The sequence below is a fragment of the Columba livia genome, chromosome 2 (assembly GCF_036013475.1).
Source record: "Columba livia isolate bColLiv1 breed racing homer chromosome 2, bColLiv1.pat.W.v2, whole genome shotgun sequence".
Classification (NCBI taxonomy): domain Eukaryota; kingdom Metazoa; phylum Chordata; class Aves; order Columbiformes; family Columbidae; genus Columba; species Columba livia.
The window spans coordinates 79,943,721-79,967,298 of NC_088603.1; the positions used below are offsets into that span (position 1 = coordinate 79,943,721).

At 38.0% G+C, this 23,578-nt stretch overlaps 1 protein-coding gene across 3 annotated transcripts in view; it reads right to left on the reverse strand.

Annotated features, from left to right (window-relative positions):
* DROSHA (drosha ribonuclease III) overlaps positions 1–23,578 on the reverse strand; it is a 75,732-nt gene that overhangs the window by 12,760 nt on the left and 39,394 nt on the right. For all 3 annotated transcript variants that reach the window (XM_065052600.1, XM_065052601.1, XM_021298013.2), the window contains exons 16-25: positions 22,584–22,691; positions 17,838–17,945; positions 15,687–15,825; positions 14,948–15,008; positions 12,939–12,998; positions 10,915–11,014; positions 7,870–7,972; positions 5,225–5,295; positions 4,116–4,160; positions 298–455 (exon numbers count right to left, since the gene is read on the reverse strand). In XM_065052600.1, the coding sequence (XP_064908672.1) occupies positions 298–455; positions 4,116–4,160; positions 5,225–5,295; positions 7,870–7,972; positions 10,915–11,014; positions 12,939–12,998; positions 14,948–15,008; positions 15,687–15,825; positions 17,838–17,945; positions 22,584–22,691 (953 nt within the window). The remainder of the gene's footprint in view (positions 1–297; positions 456–4,115; positions 4,161–5,224; positions 5,296–7,869; positions 7,973–10,914; positions 11,015–12,938; positions 12,999–14,947; positions 15,009–15,686; positions 15,826–17,837; positions 17,946–22,583; positions 22,692–23,578) is intronic.

Sequence of the window (23,578 nt, forward strand, 5' to 3'; positions counted from 1 at the left end):
GTCCTATCACTTGCTACTTGGGAGAAGAGACCAACACCCTCCATGCTACAACCTCCTTTCAGGCAGTTGTATACAGCAATAAGGTCTCCCCTCAGCCTCCTTTTCTCAAGGCTAAACAGCCGCAGTTCCCTCAACCTCTCCTCATCAGACTTGTGCTCCAGGCCCCTTACCAGCTACGTCGCCCTCCTCTGCAGTCTGCACTGAAATAACATCCCATATTTCTTTACAAATAAAGCAACTTGGGATACTAACAGAAGGACCAACAAAGCTATATGAGGACACTTGCTGTGTACTCACAGAGTCAGATGGTTAAAGCCTACTGTCCTCAGAGTGAATGCACGTGCTAGAAGACGAACATGAGTAAAAATTACTCCAATTGCCTCCTCAAACTCTGTAAGCTTCTGAAGAACTGGAGAGGTCTCAATGAGTTGCCTGTCAGTGTTGGACTCCTGCAGCTGTAAAGAGAATGAAGTGCAAATAAAGTCAAGTTGACACAGTTTCAGAACTTTTCAGAGAAAAGCAAGCCTCCTGTAAACTAAGGGCAACAAAATACACTGAACAAGTTGTTCTGTAAAGAGCTGAACTGAGAAAACCCAGTTTCCTCTGGCTTTTTGTCTTGTTTAATATACTGGGTCAGCTGAGACAGGGTTAATTTCTACACTGGCAGGATGTCTGACCCAGAAGTAATCAAAGGGGGTATTGATACAACATGAGGTCATGCTCATTTACACAGGGGAGCTGTGGGGGCAGTCTCTCTGGCTCTGGCTGGCATGGCCGGTACATTCAGGGTTGGCTCATTCTTGACCATACAGTTTGGTACTCTTGTATTTTTGGTGAGAGTCATGGCTCAGGGTAGGCCGTTTCACAGTGCGAGCTGTGGACGGGGCAACGGGGCAGTTTTTCAGTGCGAGCTGCAGTTGGGAGCCCGGTTACCACTTTGGAAAGAGGTGGGTTGTCGCTACATGGATTGGTTTGTGCTGCGTGCCCATCACTTTTGTAGGTTCTTCCATTACTGTTGTTGTTACTGTTTGTTTGGGGTTTTTTTCTGCCCTTTGATCTTCTGTTAAACTGTTCCTGTTCCAACCCATGAGTTTTGCCTTAGTTTTCTCATTCTCCTCCCCATCCCATCAGGGGCAAAGTGAGCAGCAGCTCGTGGTTTTAGCTGCCAGCTGGACGGGGAACTGGGGCTAAACTATGACAGTCCTTTTTGGAAAGCAAGGTAGAAGAAATGATGGGTTGGAATAACAACAGAGCTAACCAGAGTGTGTTAAAGTTTACTACATTAGTTAAGTCATGATGTTTCTTTGTTTGTTCTCATGGCTGCGTCATCTGAATTCCTACACGCCCTATTTGTTCCCTGCAATGCTGTTTATTACATCTGGGAAAAGGATTAGATTTATCGTATTGCTGTTCCATGTAATATCAAACTGTAAGTGGATTTCATTTCTTACATGGCTCTGCTGGTATTTTCATAAGATATCGTTGGTATTTCCATAGCTCAGGTGCCATCTCTCGAAATTGATTAGCAATTGCACCCAGTCTATGGAGATTATGGGGGCGCAGGGAGTGAATTTTCCCTCATTTCTTCACCTCCATTTTCTCCTTTGGCTTAGGTGCAACAGTTTTTGAGGATTTTGAACACCCTGAGGATATTCAAGCTAGCATGCTCTGGTTGCTATGTCTTCTGAATATGTGCCAGGTCATACACAGGGTTACAAAAGGATGTGTCAAGAATACCATCCAAGGTTGGATGGTCATGGATGGAATGACACGTGGGAAAACATGGGCAGATATCTAGAAAATTTCTTGCCTCTGATGGTTTGGAGTTTCTCTCCTGAACAACTGTAGGATCCTGATGAGGTGATATAATATTTAAAAGCAAAACGCTCTGGCTATTCCAAAAAAGCACTGACGAACATCAAAACTACCTGCAGGTGGACCGAGCTGCCAAGATTGAAGTGTCTCAGGTAGATTTGGACTGGCAACACAAATGTGAATAACTCAGTGGGCCCATGATGCAACATACAGATGGGCTCGTGATCAAGGAATGAGCAAAAGAAACCCATCTGTGGAATTGCTTTTACTCAGGGACCTGGGTGCACTTGGTGGGTAATGCTGAAGGATGGAAGAATCCAACGTGTACCTCAGGGGGACTTGATTCTGGATGAGAATACTCCCATTATGTGAATTGTATGATGGCAATTGCTGCATAATACTATACATCAGACCAACAATATTCAGTAAGTGTCTTGCAGGTTAAAGAAGAATGAACAAAACTCAATGAAGCGTGACAATGATGGAACCAAAGCTTGCTCCAACAACTGGTATCCATCCACCTCCACGAGCTGTGCCTTTGTTTTCTGATTTTCCTCCCCATCCCAACAGGGGCAGGGGAGGGGTGAGTGAGCAAAACGTGGTTTTAGCTGCCACCTGGGGTGGGGGACCAGGGCTAAACTACAGGAGATAATTACTCAAAGAAGAAGTGAGATCTAAAGTAACAGTTGAAGCAGTTATAACATATTGCATACATAGTCTTGTCTCTACACGTGGCTAGCATGGCCTACTTATTTTCACAAAATACGTACAACTGTATGTGTCTGAGCTTTTTAATATTATCATATTGCTTGCAACTGAGCAACAGATTCAAAAATTATTAGAATAGGGCTGGCAGACTGACAGCATGTCAAGATGAGACAAAATCCAAAACTATTTCTCCCACTTCAATATATAAATATATATATAAAAATTCAATAATACATACTTAGTATATGAAATTCAAAAGGGTACAATAACACAAGAAAATGAAAATTATCATTTTGGTTCAGTATCTTTCCTTATCAGTTTCTTGTCTGATGTCCTTAGTATGGTGATACTGTTAAATGGCTTTCTGGAACTGGGAAATGGCTTAAGCATTTCCTCCAGCCAGTCCAGGCATCTCTTTCATATCGCAATGCCTTTGAGGAGGAATCATCCAGATCAGGATGCCTGAAGGTGAAGTAAGAATAGCCTTTTTTTTTTTTTTTTTTAAGTGGCATTAAAATCTCTTTTGGTTTGTTATCTCTCACTTTTCTATTAATTGATTACACTCAACCTGCCTTTTTCCTTAAATGCTACTGAGCTTTCAGCTGACATTTGCATAAAATTACATATTCCAGCACCAAAATCCCACACTTGGGTGATAACGGTCAGTTTGGAGTTCAGCTGCATGTGCAGCTGAGATTGCTTTTTGCTCCCTCATGCACAGTCCTTTTTATTTACCTACACAGAATTTCTTCTGCTTTTTTACTCCATAGTTAGTCACTCTTGCATTCTCGCAATCAGACCGCAATTTTCAGTCTGCTGTTTTCCCTGCTACCCTGAAATATTTGGTATTGTCAACAAACAGCCACTTCACTGCTCATCCTGTTCTCTAAGATGTCGATGTGAACAGCCTGTACTTCAGCAAAGACCCCCAGGGAAATCTGCCAGCGATTTCCATCCCTTGTAAGATGTGGTCATTTCACTCCTGTTCTCCATTTCTTATGTCTTGGCCACTCCTTTAAATCTTCTAAGGGCTGACACTATTCACTGGGGTTCCTATATTTTTTCTCCTTTTTTTTTTAAAAAACACATTTCTAAAAGCTATTTGTGAGTGCTTTTCCAATAGCTTCTCAGGAAACCCAGCAGACAGTAACATCTGCATCATCATATGCTTTTCTGTCTCCTCTAAAATGTAGTAATTTGTGAGGCAGGACTTGCCCTTTACATGTTGATTCTTTCTAAAGGGACTGCATTTATCCGCTTTATCCTAACTTTGAGAAGATAAACGAGATGCCACCAAAATGTTACCTCTCACTAGATCTATTGTATAAGCACAGTTATATATCAAACATGAGCCAAGGAAAGGTGGATGATTAATCCTCAGGGAGGCAGACACTCATTAATTATTAAAACAAAATAAAAACAACAACAACAAATAAAAAATCCAAAACCAAACACAAAGGCAAACATATATACACTCATTTAGCTATTTTTAGCACAATTTCTGCGATGTCATTACAATGGAAACCTATGGAAAAGCATCTCTGAAAATAAAACAGAGCCAGGAAATTTATTATAGAAAGGGATACACTTACTTGGAGTGGGTGTAGTGGATAATTAAGCCATACATCCCGCAGGTCCTGCAAACATTGAAAGACGCCTTTAATGCTCAAGGGAGTCATTTAACAAATTCCACAGTACTAAATAAAATGTCATTACTTGAAATACAGAACTATTTCAGATGCTGACTCTGCTTATTGCAAATTCAATAGTGCTGGCAAACTAATTTTTAAAATCGTGTATTTGCTGTTGAAACTGCCTGTAGTCTCCCAATTAGCTTGTGTCAAGGAGGTGGGAAAATCCTTGAACCAAATAAAAAGTGGTTAAAGGAAGAAAAAGATTTGTTTAAGCCTCAGGACTAACTTTATTTGCAAGTACTCCTCAGTAGCAAGTTTGACTTCACCAAAGGCAAAGACTAAAAAAGGAAAAAAAAAAACCCTTTCTTCTATTTAATATAGGCTTCCTTCACTACAGGCACTGAGCAGCAAAAGAACACTGAGTTAAAATAAGCTTCAAAATACTTTTATTTCTAATAAGCTTTGTAATTTCACAGACTCAGAGACTTTCAAGAAGGAAAACACTGTATATTCATCCCCTCACTATCGCCACATGTATTGTCCCAGCAGTAAGCACTGGTTACTTTCTTTAGCCATTATATGGAATAAATTCCAACTAAAGGTGATTTAAGACACACTATGCAAGAACAGATCAGACTTTAATAATGCAATTGGGTAAACAATGGATGCAATCCCCTGTATTTTTTTCAAAGATATGTTTAAAAATTTTAGGAGTGGGAGGATTTAACTAATGAAACAGGAACAGTTGCTTGACATGTGCATAATTTCCCCACAACACCCATCTCTCTTGTCAGAGCAACACTTTGAATGGAAGTCTGCAGGTTTCCCACGTCACCTGCCCTTCCCTACCTAATCCAACCAAGATAATACACACCTGAGGAAACATCATAATTTTTTTTGCCTGAATCAGTGCAGCTTGTGATTCTAAACACACCACGCTATATTCAGTTTCCAGGAAATACATACAGCAGGTATATTCCTGTTCATTTGTGATTCTCAAGTAAAACAATGGACAAGAAAGCATACCTTCAGTTATCTTTAAAATAGAATTCAAATAATATAAATACCTTGTCATTGAAGAGTAAACGTCCAAATAATTGCTTTGCTTCTTCTAGGCTCCCCTCTAGATAAACAGCTCCTGCATGAGGGGACCAAGATGTCAATGGTCGATAATGCATTAGTACTTAGAAAATTACTAAGCACAGGCAAATCAAAGATCTCTGCCTTGTTCATCTCCAATACATCTATTTTTAAAAATATGTTTTTGTACTAATACCTATTTTTTTTTGAGAAATGTAAGGTGTTTTAAACACCAACATAAATCAATGGTAATAAAATTAATAGAAAAAATATGAAATAGTTAAATCAGTGATAGAAAATGATACATCCAAAGAGCAAAGATTAAACAAATTAGGCTAGAAGCTATCTATTTCTACAAGTAGTTTCCAGTAATCAGCTAACTATACCACATATGTAGACAGTGAAAGACACAAAATACATTTCAACAGCTGGCAAATAATTTTCATTTATTCCGTACTTTGAATAACATTAAATTCTGTCAGGACTATTCCAAACCTCAGGGTCTCCCCAGTATCACAGTAAGGCATTGTCTGAACTGGAAACAGCACTTCTGCACCTCTCAGTTTCTAGAGATTAAAGTGCTTAAAAAACAAAACCAAAACTCCACAAAAACAACCAAAAACCCCCACAACAAAACAAAACCAAACAAATCAAGCTCAAACAAAAACAAACAAATCAATCTCAAACAAAACCACCCCCCCCCCACCCCATATACAGCCGTCGCTAGCCCTCCACATGACCCTTCGTAACAAGCTCTGCAAAATTTGTGCTAGTATATTATGTTTTGTGTGTGCCATATACACTGTATCTGCACAGGTACTTTATACATTCAGTATCAACATTTTGTCCTTTGATACTCTTTAGAGCAGGGCTTCTGAAAACCTCAAACTATTTCTTGTAAGCATACCTGTATGAAAGCAAAGGGAATAGGTAACTATATGAAGAACACAGAGAAAAGGAATCGATGTTCCCACATACAGGGAGAACATGGTTGGCCTTGCTGAGTCTTTCCCTTCCTCTTTCCTTTCAATTTCTCCCTAAGTCAACTACTTTCTCTGGACTCTTTGGAGAACAGTTTTGGGGGTTTATAAGACTATCTTGCCAGAGGCATATTATGAGATCACAGAATTTCAAACAGGTCCTAGGCAGCCTGCTTATAATCTTGGTTCTTATTTTCATCACAGGAAAGAAGCGCCAGACTTTAACAAAGGTTTTCAAGTAGGAGCTCCAGACCCCACATATACTTCTGTAGTCCCTTAACAAGCTCCCAGATTTTAGCTATGGCCCTGACAAGAATCTTGTTGTTCAATTAACTTTGTGAATAACTTTGTATTGGAGGTTAAACAGCAAGCCTGCCCTCTTAGCAAATCCAATGCTTGCCAAATAGCCTTCATCATTATATCCCAGACAAGCTGAAGTTTATGAACAAAGCCACAGATACATATCTAGTGTTCCTTTTCGATATTTTATTTTAAAATTAAAGATCAAAGCACTCAGTGAAAGTGAAATAGAGTTAAAAAGAGAAATCTTATTTCTTGATAAGATGAAATGCAATTTGGCCCAAGGCAGAATGCACAGAACTGTTGACAGCTAAGCCAACTAAGATCTATTTTTTGAAACAAGACAAAATGGTTTAGGAGCTTCTGTAGTACGTAAAGACCTGGATCAGGGCTAAACAACTCCTATAGCTACTATCACATACAGTACATTTGGATGAATATGAATCCAAAACAGTGAGATTTAGTTTGCTTTGTGTATTCAAATAAGCAAAGTTTTATAAAAATATGTTCTTTATAATAGAGCTTGTGTGGATATAACAGATCAGATTTCCGCCTTATTGTTTACTTATTTGGTAACTGTGGTCAAGTAGTCCTGATTTCTTCTCCAACATAAATTTATCAAGTAGCCAAGCCAAACACTGATCAGCATCTTAATGCCCAGCAGCAAATTTGACACATCTTCCCTTCACCCTTAGAGAGGGATTTGGTAGTTTTATTACACTAACCCTAGCATATTGCCATGCTTTTTATTTGCAAGGAGAATGCAAAAACCAAAAAAATATTTACTTGGCAAATGTCATATTTAATTCACAGGACAAGGTTAGCTGGGCACAGTGGAAGGGGGCTGGTAACCTGGCTGGGAGCACCTGGTGCATTTGGAAAGCAAGCAGCAGAGTTTAAAATGCAGGGCTGAAGTGGGACTCCACATTTTGCAGATCTGTCAAGTACTACTGGAAGCAGTGGGCCTGCACTTTTCCTGCCAGGACATGGTGGCTGAACTCCCTCCCTCCAGACGGGTGCGGGTGGCAGGCCCTGGTGGCACACGAGAGGTGGAATTCTGCCGTGACAGACAGAAGTGCTGCGCCACAACGGTATGAAATGAGTGTATCTTCAGTGCATGGGAGGCAGGATACAGAAGATGAGGTTTTCCCCAAAATTCTGCATAGTCATCATGCTATACAGGCAGCATATATGCAGGAGATGGGAAGAGACAAAGAAGGTTTAAGAAGCTTTACTATCACCTACCCTTACTAACACACCTTCAAAACAGACCCATGCTTTCTCCACAATCAACATGGCACCTAGACATTCTAAAATATAACTGTCTGCCCACACAAACACACATGCTTTACCTATTAGGGCTTCAAAGCAGTTGGCCATTGCATGGCGGAGATCCGATTCCCTGCAAAGGTCTGGACCGTGAGCATAAAGCATAAACCGATCTAGCTCCAGCTTCTGCAGAATATGTGGAAAGAGTTAAAACCACAGCTTTAGAAGTACAACAGTACCAGTTCTAGTCACTAGAGTTCAATCACGCTGTTATTATGCAGCAACTGAGTTTGAGGCAACTTTGAAGCTTTTCTCCACAGTTTCAGCTCAGACACACGCTAAAATTAGAAGACTTCATATTTGTTATCAGAGGCAAGTAACTAGAGTGTGATAGTGTGGGAAAGCTAAGAATTGTCAAACCAAACTGTCAAGGAAAGCCAGACCAAAACCATGTTATTAGTGAGATTTAGGAATGAGTTCAAGAAGAGAACTGAGGGTGTGACAGAAAAATAGCCTGATATCAGCTGGATGGTGCAATGTCATGTGTTTCTTGATGGTAGTTTGCCCTCATGTGATTTGCCTTAAGAAATACCAAAGGGACATTCAAAGGGAGGGGAATTAGCATTGAGGAAAAAGATTTTGCCTCCAAGAAGAAGATAAAGTAGAACAGTGAGGAACAGGAGCTCTGGTAGACATAATCCATTGAACATCTAGCTTTTTCCTTTAAGAGCATCAACAGGTGGCAGCAACAAAAGCCTCTGGGCACTGCAAGGAGAAGACTGATGCTTTAATCCACAGTGCCACCTAGCTTTCTTTTCCCTTTAAAACGTGCATCATTAACATTTATCTGTTGCCTAAACCATTGTTCTGCTTGTCAGTCAGAGTCTCAGGTAGTGAGTCAGACATATTACATAATGGGCGATAATTCTGCTATAGAAATGCAGGTAAGAGCTACTAGAATCTCTTTACATATTTATTTTTGACACAAATGCATTATTTTACCTTTAAAAAAATATTTGTGCATCCTGCAAAGTTTGTATGAGAATAAGTTCTTCCCAACTGGGTGTAAGATTCTACTAACTAATTTCTCTTCAACTTTCAACTTCATCCTCCTGGAGAATATTTTAGAGGTAAAAGTGGAGACTAAGTAGTTTGAGGTACATTGTTTAGTCATATTTCAACTGGAAAAAATGAGTTTTCCATTTTCAATGAATGACAGCCTACTCAGTGCTCCAGAACACAGTGAATTACCACTTCCCATGTGCCACTGCACTCTATGAAGTGCAGAAAGTGCTCATTAGAGTCAACATAAAAGTGGAACATTGATTGGTTTATATCGAATTTAGACTTCCTACAGATTACCATCATTGTTCATGTTAACAGGTGTTGTTTGGGTACTGGTGTGCCTCCCCCACCTCCAATGACTTATCTCAATTATCAGAGCTTGCATTCAGCTTTTTTTGCATGTGTTTTGCTTCTCATTTTTTGATCACAATGTGTTTAAGATTATTTTTTTTAATTTCTGCTACAATGTCCTTTAGAGGCTACATAAATTTATCGTTTGATCCTCAATTAAAACATCATTCCACATGCACAGAGGAGTTGAGGAGCTGAGAATTATGTTGAGTAAGTAAACTGAATGCAACATGACATTGCAGGGGCTAATTAAAGCAGACGAAACCACGAACATTGTATAAGATATAGCCGAGGAAAAAGGGTAAGTTGAGAAATTAGGAATGTACAGATATCTATTATTTACAGTTGTATCTAACATAAATAAACATAGTTTAAAAATGTTGCAATAAAATATTAAAAAATTGTCCATGTACACAAGCTGTGAACGAAGCTTTAAGAATATATGAGCTTTCCTGATGCAGGTTTTAAAATAGTAACATGAATTCAAATGTCAGGCAGTTTAACACTACATTTGTAAACAGAACCTTGATTTGAAACATTTCAATCAATTCTGCTTATCTAAATAATTAAAGAAAGCTTTGGAGGAAAGTGGTTGTGTTCATTTCTTACCCTCTGCCTCTCCTGAGAACTGAGCAAAAAGATGACATGTTAGAAATCATGCCAAAATCTCAAGATTGGATATGCTTGTTTAAATTACTGTGTGAATATGAACAGAGATGACTAAAAGAGCACTTGAAAACTACCAGCAGTACACAGTGGACATGTGTGTGCACATGCATGCATAGCTTAATACATTAAAAAACAGTCTGAGATTTACTGACATAAAAAACTTGCTAACAAAATGAAGTATGAATAAGGGAACACCAAATTATCTTTGAATAGACTTAATCTACATTCTGTATTGTATTTCTGCCCCTCAGTATCATGTAGAAATGTAAAAAGATCTGTCATTCACAGAACTAAATGAAATAAAATTATTTTCTTTCTGATGAGACAATACAACTTTTCACCAAAAGCCTTTCTCACATATTTCTCCTTCACAGCTCACAGTGGATCTGAAAATGACTGTGTAGGTTAGGGAACAGACAAGATGATTTCTTCCCCCCACTTTCTCTACCACCTCCTGCCATGTTCTCCCTACATGTTCTATCAGGAAGTCCTTTTATAAACAACCAGTTTGTTTTGTTTTCTTCTCTAAATTTCTACTATCAGCTTCAGTACCTGTGCATACCTTCAATATAAGCATCCTAAAAACTTACCTTTCTGCCTGCAGAAATTACTGCTTCTAAAGCATGCTTTGGAGAAAACAACAGGTCCTACTTCATCTTTAAAATCTACTTGCAAATTGAAAAGCATTCCTGTATCACAAATCTTGTCCACAAAACACAGTAAAGACACCGATATTCAAAGTAGACAGACCCCTCAAGAAGTAATCCACACACTAATACCCTGTTGCTCTGAAAATACGACAGGGTCTTACACAATTTTTGGCTCTAAAAGGTGCTTACTTTTTTACATGTATAGCTGCCTGGACACTATTTTAATTGACTTTTTTATTAACTGTAACTAGGCCTTATTTTTGGAGTAGGTTTTATATTTTGAGCATCCTCAAAAATCCTCAAAAATCATGCTACGGCTTATTTTCGGGGTAAGTCTTATTTTCAGAGAAACAGGGTAGTATTCAACCTATGGATGTAAACATGGATCTGTACCTTAGCCAACATGGCCAGGTGTTGGTTCTGCACGATGGCAGTGCGGTACGTAGCTAATCCTCCTTCCTCCAGAGTGGGAAACAGGTAGTACAAGTGGACACTGGCAAAACAAAAACCAAATCAGATGCAGTCAGCATGTGGTTAAAGATGAACCACATGTGCCCCTAGGGAACTGTGTCTTTCCCTCAGCTCCCAGCTGGTAATACAGGTCACTTCTGGAAGTACAGTAAAGAAACAAACTTTAAAACAATGCTCAGTAATGTTTGACTGGATAGCACTGGCAACAGGGGTGGAAGAGTGCTGTTGCTCTACTGAGCAGCACATAATTTCTAAATCCCTGTGATGACATGCAGTTCCCTCATCTGAAGGCCTCTACCCTGCAACTGCAGTGGGTTCAGCAAGGTTGACAGCCAGAGGATGCTGAGGAATAAAGCACAAGGGAACGGCTGGCCTTAAGGAAGGCTGTGCTGCAGGTAATGATACTACTTGTTCAGGCTGAACCACCACTCAGGATACTTGTTTTATAAGTTTCTTACAGCACTTTAACAGATGGTAGCAAAGCCAAAGAATAGAACTAAACAGTCTGTATTCATCAAATGTGCAAGTCATTAATACCTCGGAAAAAAGAAATAATGAGTAAAAATTACAGGCTTTTAACTGCCCTTAATGATGTTTGTAATCATGCAAGTAAGATAATTCATAAAACAGAAACAAAAAATGTAATTCAGTGATCCAACCAAGATCTGAGTAAAGGATATTTTTTTCTGAATATCTTCATCTGACTATCTAACCCATGTTGGAAAGAAGCTAATACAGAGAGGGTTTTCAGCATCCCACAAATAAAGCCATGGATGGCACTAATTAATAGCATATTTCATTAACCCAGTACACAGGGAGAAAAGTGCAGATGGATGCAAGATTATTTAAGGGCAAAAAGTGATGTGAAACTTAGAGGCAATTTAATCAAGCATCATAATTCACAAAAAAGAGACCGAAGTCAAGAGAGTTAGAAAAAAAATCTGACTTAAATAGGTGCTTACATGCTCTATTGAACAGAAATGTAGTTCATTTTTTTTCTGAACTGAAACAAAAGTTAGCTCAAAAAGTCAATTGATGGTTGATGAACAATGACAATGAAAAATGCAAGACATTTTAATCAGCAAGTCTTCCATCTTCTCAGCCTGTGCTGATGTATGAGAGAAAAGGCCATGGGCTTTAAGGGCAGTGGAGACCTTTATAGACTAATAGCTTTTAATACTGAGTAGCTAATGGCTAGTAGAAAATGGAGATGTAAGGGCAGTCTTGCTATTCATATAACAAACGTGCTTAAAGAAAAGCTTTACAGTAAACAAGACTACTCCCCTATTAAAAACAGTAGAACAAAGCAGCTGAAAAGAGATCATAACCTTTCTTTTGTGCAAACTGCCTGCCTCTTGTACTCAGGTAAGAGGGGCCAATGTAGGTAACTGATAATATCTCTGTGTTGTTCACTGACTTCAGAATACTGAAAACAGACCAAAACCGCAGCAATTTTTGATGAAACATGTTTTTTTGTTATTCCAAATAAATTACATTTGTGCTTGGCTATTTTATTTACATACAGACATAACGGAAGCTACAGCCCTAATAACTGAAAATATAAAAACTGCAACGCATTCAATATTACCAGTAAATGCTTTTCATTTCCAACTAGAGAAAACCAACCCATGGAAATAAAATGGCATGCTAGAAAAAACATCTTTCTTTTAAAAAAAGGGTGCAAGGTTCGACTTGCCTGTAGCTGAAAAATCTCTAGCCCAAACCAACTTAAAATTGCACTCCATGAGACACGAACTCTAGTTTTTCATTTTGCGGTCTTCCCTGTTGTATCATCAGCACTGAAGGAGTTTTCAAGAGAGCTGTGTGCAGATGTGCAGGATTGCAAACATACACAGTCAGAAAGGAGACACTACAAAGCTTAATAAGCCCAATAGTATGACAATAACAATACAAAGGTGAGGACTGTTGAAGAATTCCCCATTTACCTTGTTAAGAACTCCACGACAGCATCTCCCAGAAATTCTAAACGCTCGTTGTGGTTAATCCTGAAAAAGTCATTTTAAGGTTTACTATCAGCTAAGTAACACATGCTGGTTATTTACACAATACAAGTAAAACAGGAGAAACCAGAGTTGATCACTAATCAGCCATGACAGACATTCTTGCATCCTCTCTGAGTTAAAATCCTTTCCGAACCAGAATAACAACTACATTAATCTTGAAACTCAGGATTGACACTACCACATTTGAAACTTCAACGTGTTCCATTCTGAGCTATTGTCAGAGCTTAAAGAATGCAGAAAGGAAACAGCTCCACTGATTGGCACTGAGGTCAGGTTTCTTTGTCCATCAGAGGGCACCAGTGTTGAAACAAACAGCTGGTCTTTAGTCTTGTATATGCAACTGGCGACATGTACGTAATTAAGACCAACACCTGCAGGGTGTGATGGCTCTGCAACAGATTCGTTGGTATGGCAGAGCTACAAGGGAGTCAGTACTTTCATTTTTCATAGCACCTTTAAATGCCCTGTTTTCTGTAACTTCCTTTGAGCTCAAAAGAAAAAAAATGGCTGTACAAGAAGATGCATTCAAAGATGCCATTAAGCTTGTAGAATCATATATTTCCTGTGTTTTCCTTTTCTTCTATCACTGTTCTTGATTTTCCTTTGTTTTGCAAAAAGTTTCATTTCCTTCAAACTCTCTCTGTCTGCTTATACAACAAAGGACTAACAGGACACAGCAGCTGAAAAAGAAGATGAATTTGTCCTTGAATACACACAAGCTTCTACTCTACACATAAAAGCATATAGGTAGCACCATTTTGACTTCAGACATGATTGCAACAGAATCAAGTCCATTGCCACAGGATTATTATTATTATTATTTTTTTTTTTAAATCCAGATATCTCTCTCAAGTGTTTGACAGCTTTTATTGTAATTTGTACCACCCTAACAATTATATAGTTAGTCTAATTTCTGAAATAGCAAACCTTTGTTACTGACTGAAAGAATTCAGGTACCTCTGCTGTGTAAATCAAAGTGCAAGCAAAACTACAATTCCTCTGCATAGCAACACAGTGGAAAACAAAGATCTCTCTGAAGTGGGATTTTAAATTTGTATGTTATTTTGTGAGAATTAATGGAACTTAGCCTTATCTCTTGTTATCTTAAAAGGGCTGAAAAAAGCTTGAAGCCGATTCTAAAAGAAAAGGGCATGGTCTAGCTCAAACAGCACTTGGGGAACTTTGCAACAAAAAATTATTCAGAATTCAACTTCTCTCATTCCTGAGCTTCCTCCAAAATGATGACTCTTAAAAGGCTGAGTTACAGCACTAATTAACTAAATACACTCTGACCTCTAGTTCACGCATTCAGGACATTTCACATGCAATTGCTTCTCGCATGAGCCCTAAGAGCTTTGTTTATTCAGTTTGGCTAGATATAGGTCTTGTGGCTATAAACCACATCTTAAATGTTATTTATTTGCACAGAATTCTTAGTGGTCATTTAAGGATTATTACATTACAACATTAATGGGTTTTGCATACATCTTTAAATTGAACCAATAAATCAACTAAGCCCACTTTCAGTATCACACTCATGTTAACAAGGTGCCATGCCAGGAAGGTACTACTGTGAGGAAACATGATGGAGAATCCAATTTATAGCAATGATATCAACAACAACAAATCTTATTTTTCAGTCTGCAGAAAGCAAAAAGGTAGCCTGTTAGTCCTCCTTATTTCAAGGATAAACAAAAATGATAGAATTATCTGTTAAAACCTTCCTCAGGAGTTTTCTGCGGGCAAGACCAAACATTCACTATGTCAATGCTAATGGAGGTTCAGCACATCTTCATAATATAAAAGTAAATTCAAAATGACTTTTCATTTCAACTATTTGCCAAAGCTGCTGCTGACAGTACGTTGGATGTTTCTATCAAACATTTCCCACTGCAACAGCTTCACTACTTGAAAACTATTATTTCCATTACCTGGAAGGAGCTGGATCATCCTGTCCCAAACGGGACATGATATTTATCAGGGTGTTTATGCCTAGAAATATAAACAATGCAGCATTAAATAAATGGCCACTAATTCAGTTGGAATAGGCTGGAAAATAATTATTCAAAATGTTACTTTGTAATTGCTGCACACAAGATCATCCCATTGTTTACAGCATTTACTTACAGCAAGTATAATCCTTACAGATGCTCTCTGCCTAAGTGACTGCAGTCCCATTACAATACTATTGGACTTTTGCGTTCAAAGCACCAGATAAAAATACCACCTTTGCATGAAAAAGACATTCCAAATATTACATAAACAATGAAAAATTTACTTCAGTACAACTCAATATACTTTTAAGGGGTAAGGAATATTCTGCAGCAGACAGACCACATATTTTCACATTAATAAAACATTTTTACAAAATATCCTCCAGTTATTCACCATGTTGAGCAGCAAATTAAGAAAACAGTATTTGCCAAAAATCAAAGAAAATACATCCTCCCATTTGTAATCCTTGCTTTTTCTCAGCTCTTTACTTGTTGACAGATTTGAAAAATCTAGTCCTCTAAAAAGATATCACTGGCATCTGTGTATAACCATTGAAAACCTCCACTGAAGGGATCTCTCAGAAGAACAATGGCCAATGAGATAATAACGAAAAAAAGATTTTCTTACTGATTAATTGTGAGGTGAGAGAAAAATAGTAGTGGTGCAACAGCATACCTTTTTTTCTCATGTGCATATGGTGAACTTTTCTATCTCCATACTTCGGCTGTCGAATCCCACAGTTGGATAAGGAATTTCTAGCATGATCTGGATTCATTCCAAAGTTTAAGTGATGGCTTGGATGAGTCATGGCAAGCTATAATATAGCACATGCAGGAAAAAAAAAAGAAGTCTGGATGTATTTTTGCAAAAGTAAGAAAAAAATCTTAAGACTTGTAGCTAGTAATTGTTCTATTTTTGTTTGAAGAAAGGCTACAAAGTGATGTTGTCAAATAGTACCTTGGTTCCAGCAATTTAAATGTAGGATGTACTATTTCAGACATCAGCCAGTTTAACTAATTAACATTCAACTGTTTTTTTGGGTTTTCTTTTTTTGTTTGTTTATTTGTTTGTTTTGTGTTTTGTTTTTTTTTCTTTCAAGAAAAATTAGTTTAGGAGAGAAAAGGAATAAACTGTTGACTTGCCTTAAGAGTTTTGTCACCAGTTTTGCTGACCTGATTTCAATACATTTACTTATTTAAACTTATATTCACTGTAACATTCCAGCATAAATATTCATATTAAAAATATGAACAACTAAAAGAACTTTTCAACCATTCATATATTTGATTTAGGTTATTTAAAAACCTATAAAACTTTCCTACTTCAAAATACCAAACAATGACAAACAAGTATATTATTTCTGGCATGGTTATTCACAGGAGATCTCTTTCTCTTGTGACTATACAGGACCACTCTTCAACTGGAAGTGAACAGCAATGGAAGGATTGGTTTTCTGTTTTCCATTTGTACCATCTCACATTATCAAAAGCTTATTGTGCTGCTGACAGCACCACTACAAAAATGGCAGCAGTAAATAGAACTGTAGCTAGCTTTTATGATTTTATCCTGCAAACTCACCCATTTTCCCTTTTACACATACACACCTAAAAATATTATGCATGTACAAACATATGTGTACATACTCCTTGTATATAAAACAAGAGATACAACGGCAAATTCAAGCTGCAGAAATCACTTCTGAAACACTTGCAGGACTGCGAGCCAGGACATTCCAGTAGTTCATTCAAACATTGTCTGTGCTTTCCAACCACAAGATTTAGATAAATTTTAATTATTTTAGAGAGTAAAATTACATTTTATCAACAGTAAGAACTTTCTATGAGTCCTTTTTAATTCCTCACTATTATTAATAAGTTTGCCATACCATCATTGCATTTTTATCTTTCGTATTAAAACTAAGGCAGCCCGTGAACAATCAAATCCTACAAGATGCTCAGTGTTTACTGTAACTTTCAGTAGGACAAACCCTGGAAACCAACTTCCAGAAAACAGAGAAGCTATGAGAAAAGAATTCTTCGTAATCCTCTGCTTAAAGTAGTTTGAGAGTGAAGCCTCCATACACATACAGAAACTGCATGTTTTCAACTTAGAGAAGATGCACCTTTCTCAGCCCCAGTCAGTGGAGGGAGATGATGCTTATTTCAGGGGGAAATCCTGTAACTTCAGAAACCAGTAACTTCAGAAGAAACATAAAAGGAAAGGGGCCACCATGCCAAGAGTCAGCTTTCTGGAGCTGATCAATTCCAAATACACATTCAAAACAAACAAGAAATTATCTTCTCCAGTTCTTGCCCTCATTTGTAAATGCAAAAATTTCATCAGGTACTTCTAGAAATCTAGAGCTCAATAGAAATTTGCAAATTCCTTTTCACTAGCTATAAATGCAAAATAAAAAGGCAGTGCTTAAGTTATTCTTTTTTGGAAAAACAGACCACGAAAGGAAGAAGCAAGGCATGTGTGCTCATCTGCAGATTAACATTGTATTTTTCACAAATATCTAAAACCAGCACTTACATGGAAATAATGAGTAATGCACCCAACCATCTTCTCAGTAAGCATATTTTTGTCTTTTTATACATTACAAGTAAACCCAGACCAGTACGTCTGGAGCAAAGGTAGGCGCGTGCCTATATGCACAACAGATTTCTCTATTTAGAAGTCTGCAGTGCAAGTAACCAAGTACATCCAAGCTGTGGCAAGGCAGTGCATTTCTCAAGTTTGTCCAGCAGACAGGATTATGGATAAACTCAGTAATATTTGATATCAGGACAAACCAGCAAGTAGTTGATTTTTTTCATATCTTACCTGCAGCAAACACCTGTCTCGAAAAGTGTAGCCTATCAATTTGTCCAAATGCATCAGACACTGATGGTAGCGGACATGGTGGGTAAGGACAGGAAGCATCATTGCGTGCTAGAAAACAATTGCAATAAGGAAAAACATTTAACTTCAGTATACAGAGCACTCAGCTGACTAAACTACAAATACAATTTTGAACGTTGGGAAACCTTGATTTTTTTTTTTCCTCTTTCAAACCAAAACACTGAAACCCAGTGTTGTGACAAACTGAAAATTTGGGTTTCAGTGTTTTGGTTTAAATGAGAAAGGAAAAAAAAATGGTTTCCTAACCTTTATCATTAGAGCACTTAATTAAGTCAATTTTGTCCATCTGCATAATCACAGTGAGGACACAGCCTCACCTGGACTAAGTAAATAAATACATAAAACCAGTCTTCTACTTAAGTATTTTGAATGAGGTAAAAAAGAAAAATCTTGTCACCAGTTACATCAAATTTCAATAAACTGTGATTCCATACAATGCAATATGCTTCTACCTTTTAACCAGCTTTACCAAATAACAGCAGGTATTTGATTTTCGAGCATCGTTATCAGTGCCTTGCTGCATTTCCTTCTGAGGAAGGGCTTCTTGAAATGCTGTAGTCTGGCGTTTCCTGTCTTAATGTGCTAAAAACTATCAGAAAGGTTGCTGTTTGGTCACCTAGGAAGCAGATAACTTTTCTTCTGTTGGGGAAAGTTTCAATAAAAAATGTAAGCAACTCTGTTGCAACAACAACAGTCTACCTCTTTCAATGTTGTAATGCAGGAGTTCTATGCTAATATTGACTTCAAATGGATCTGGGTTGAAATAAGTAGTACAGTTTTTCAGTACAGCAAGTATGATATTGACATAAAAAATCTTGCATAAGAGCAAATAGTAAGAACTACAGGAGAAATGTCAGTATTTAAATAAATACATGCATGTGACCATTTTTGTGGCACTGATATCAAATTTTACTTTTTCTAACGATTTCTATTAGTAACACGACATGAATATTTTCAAAATAATTAGGTGTTTTAAGGAAATCAAAATCTGAAGGCTATCACTATTAATTTCAGAAAGAGGAACGTGTGTGATTACAGAATATGCATGTATAGTGTGAAGAGATGCAAGAAAAACAAGCATGCAAGGCAAGATGATACATAATTTACAGAATAAATGATGCTATAGATTTCTGCACGTCATTAAAAAAGAACAGCAGAAGACACAAACTGGTGAATGTCACAAGATTCAGAAGTTAAGAATAACAAATGGCAATGCTTTCTGTTTAAGTAAAAGACTGCAAAATTCTTGAGAACTGAACACATAGCTGGAAAGTTATCATTGAGCCATTCAGGTTGGAAATTACCTTTAAGATCAAGTCCAACCGTGAACACTGCCAGATCCACCTCTAAACCACATCCCTAAGCACCACATCTACACATTTTATAAACACCTCCAGGGTTGGTGACTCCACCACTTCCCTGGGCAGCCTGTTCCAGTGCCCAACAACCCTTTCTGTGAAGGCATTTTTCCTAATACCCAATCTGAACTGTCCCTGATCTCGTCTTATCACTTGCTACTCAGGAGAATAGACCAACACCCTCCATGCTACAACCTCCTTTCAGGAGAGCCAAGAGAGAGCGATAAGGTCTCCCCTCAGCCTCCTCCAAGGTAAACAGTCCCAGTTCTGGCAGCTGTTCCTCATCAATCTTGTACTTCAGAGCCCTCATCAGTCTCGTCATCCTCCTCTGAACTCTCTCCAGCACCTCAATGTCTTTCTTGTAATGAGGGGCCCAAAACTGAACATAGGGTTTGAGGTGAGGCCTCACCAGCACCAAATACAGGGGGACTATCACTTCCCTAGTCCTGCTGGCCACAGTATTTCTGGTACAAGCCAGGATGCTGTCAGCCTTTTTTGCTACCTGGGCACACTGCTGGCTCATGTTATGTCAGCTGTCAATCAACACCCCCAGGTCCTTTTCCACCAGATGCAAGTAACTAGTTAATACTAAGAAAAAGACATTGAATGACAAAAAATGCCAAACCACTTCAAGCAAATTGAGCAAGTGAAATTGTATTTTTTTTACCATGTCACTCATTCAGAGTTTTCTTAGGGTAATTTACAACCTAGGGGAACACCCCTCTCATCTCTTTATAAACACATAGGTGTGCTTCCTACGTCTTCTTTCACAGAAGGAATTAATTACAAAACAAAATCAAAAATCCCCAAATTTGTTTCATGGGACAGCTTTGCTTCCCTGTCTATATGTTCCACTGCACTAGGCAGAAAGAGTCCCTCAAGCAAGGTTTAATATTGTTTGTACCAATACAACTGGCCCTAAGTTTGAGGACTGAAATATCAAGTTTTAGATTTTTATCAGCTGTGGTGCAGTGAACAAAGAATTGACATCTCCCTGGGAGCACAAAGAAGGCCTTTACTTTGACTGTTGCAATTATATTGACAAAGTGCTGCTTTCATGGCATTAACTACTAGATTGATTCAATTAATGTGTATCATATTGGATTACAGCTATTTGATGTTTCTGATGTTTTATGTATGTATCTCTTTATAATAAAATAAAATATATGCTTAAAAAATCGCATTAGGCTAAAGAATGGCTAGTGACCAAGTCTCCTTAAACCATATGGCCACAGGAGTTATCCCATAATTTTGGTACTTGCATTTGCTTATAATAAGTAACTTTTTTTTTTTCTTGTTTTTAGAGATATATGATTTTAACTACGCTGCATGTTCTCTTGCTGCAGCTGGCATGGCAAGGCAGGGACTCTCTCAGGTGACCTAAGCTAGTGCCACCATCCCCCATGCTGCCAAGTGCTCCTGACCTGAAGCTACTAAGAATAACCAGGTGAGCTGAAATATTTTGAAATGCATCATTTCTCTCCTCAGCCTGAACACTTCAAACAGCTGCTGAGAGCACACCAACAATAACACAGGCAATGATGGTAGAGTGTGTGTGTGTGTGTGTGTGTGTTGGGGTGAGGGGAGAGTGGGGTGGTATCTTCTCTGTGTGGTTCCATCCTGCCAGACTGCGTACTAAGTGCTGCACAGCCTGGTGGCCAAGCAGTGCACTTCATCTACTGGATAATTTCAAGTGAGTCTGCCAGAACACAGCCATTTTACATTTTTGGAACATTTCACTCAACCTTTTTCCTCCCCTTCCAAGTAGTTAATTTCTGAGATGGTGAAGACCAGTGTCATTACTGCTATGTGGAACTTAGAGCAACTATAATGTACCAGAGTGACTTAGAAGAGTTTAAATTTCTAAATGGCAATGCTTTTAAAAGCATTAATCTTAAATCACTGCACTTCAGCTCTGTCCACAGAGTCAATTTATGTGTATTTATTTTTAGCCTTCTTTAATCTGGGAAAAAGCATTTAGCAACAGCAGCAGTGTTTCGTTTTACAGAGATACAGTTGGCCTGTTACAGACATACTCTTGGCCTCTCAAAGAAATCAAAACAAAGGATCTTCATACAAGAACTGACTGATTTAGATGTTATGGCTGCAGATGGGCACAAAAACATGAAATAGCTTTTCTTTCATTGTTCTTCAGTGTTTTGCTGTCCTTCAACAACAAAATGAAACACGAATAACCAAGACAACATTTAGAGATAAATCACAGAAGTTATTATGAATAATACAACTGTTTCAAAGCTCCTAAATTAGAAACTTACACTGTTCACCTGTGAAAATACATACAAAGCACAACAAAAAATTAGAAAAGGGCTGTAATTTTCCTCAGCTATGTGAGAAGATACTGTTCTACTATTCTCTTTCTTTGACTTCAGGAACAACAATAGAATCACGAGAAACATTTCAGACAGAAGAAAAGCAATTTTACTTATTAGCATTTCTTTCCCATTAGAATTTCCCCTTGGCCTTCCCGACTTCTAAGATAACAACAGGATTTCTACCTATACCTTTGCCTAGCAACTCTCAAACTTTATACTTCATACTGTTAAGTTAATATGAAATCGTAAGCATTTAATTCTTAAAAAGCATCTCCAAAACAACAGCTAAAAAAATCATGCAAGTATACCTCTAGTATAATTATTTGGCCATTATAACTACTTGAATTTTACTAATACAACATTATATAAAAATTGCACTTATTTTTATCATATCACAAAGCTAGTGGCTGTCAACTGCTTGAGAAGAAGATCTGGCAGAGATCTGTACCTTGGAGACGTCATGTGTATGAAACAGTATCTGAAAGTTATCTTCCCACTGAGGGTCACCTGCCTTAATTCAAAAGTTAGTTGTGGTATCGTTTTTATTTGTTTGTTTGTTTATCTCTTCTTTCAAGTAAAGAGATATTTCTTCATGCTTCACTGTAAAACTATTTTATTTTTAAATATGTAAATATAAAAATATATTAAAGCAAAAATATCTAACCCCAACCCAACTGAAGGATGAAGAAGCCCTTGGAGTTTGACACTAGACTTGACATTTAGCTAAGCCCCAGATTCAACCTGGCCATTTCTAGTCCCTCTCCCTTGGCAAGAAAACTAAAATTTTAAACTAACTTTTTGTGTGTGTGGAGGGGGTAGACCAGACACTAGAACAGTTCCCTAAATCAACAAATCTTACTTGAGGCAAAAGTATTCATTTCCATTTGGTTCTTCAGCCTAGAATCAGAGTAAACCCTTTCAAGACGTAAATGGCAGCTACCAAGAAAGGACATCAGATAACTCTGTGATTTAGTCACCTGGCAGACGTCAGAGCGTATCCCTGTTTTCCAGAAACCTTGGCTACTCAACTCGACGGTCACTTCACGTCTCATTGTGTTCTTCTGACGAATTTTCTGCAGTGCTTCCTAGACAGGGAATGAGCACAGCCTCTGTAAACATCTTTCTACAACAAAGCAGCATCGATGCACATAAGTGCATTCACAGTACCCATTTAATGTTCACTTTTGGTGAGCATTTTCTAAGACTAGTCCACATCTTGTAACTGCCAGCCACAAACTGTGGTGGATGTGCTGGAGCAGAGCATAGACAGAGGATTTTGGGAGATTGAGAAGGGAACAGAGGCGACTACATTTTTTTATTGACAGTCTGTCATACTTATACATTCAAGATGATACATAAGTAAGCAAGTTAAGGTCCTTGCAAAGAAAGTACCTTCTTTACCCACATGTGCAAAACAACCTCTTCATTCAAGTCCATCACCATGAGTACTTCTGCTTTGAAACATTCAGTAGGAGAACATACTAAGTAAAAGAAAGGCTTTACTTTGTGATTTTGGCTACTTCATAACAGTTCCTGTTCAACATCATCAGTACTCCCAGTCTGGGAAAGAGGTCAGCATTAACTAGTCCGGTAGCCTATTATGATGTAATCTACCAATATTGTTTCATTTTAAAAATTAAAAGAAAAAAAAAAAAAAGGGTTTTGGACTGATAACTGGCTGTTTGGTGTTCTGTAAACAGTTTATTTGTCTCTAGAAACTATGAAAGGGACAGAATCATTAAAAAGATTCTGACAGAATGATTAAAAGAGAATATTTTCTGTAAAAATGGAATGAAAGAAAAACAGCTAAAACAAATCACCCCTGGATCAGGATCTCCTGGTTCCATAACTACAAAGCCTCCAGCGTCTGCAAGCTCCCCACACAGCTTGCACTAACGGTAAAGACTCCCCCAGTGCTCTTCTTCAGAACACAAAACTTTTCAAAGCTGCAACCCATCCTCCCTCTCCTTCT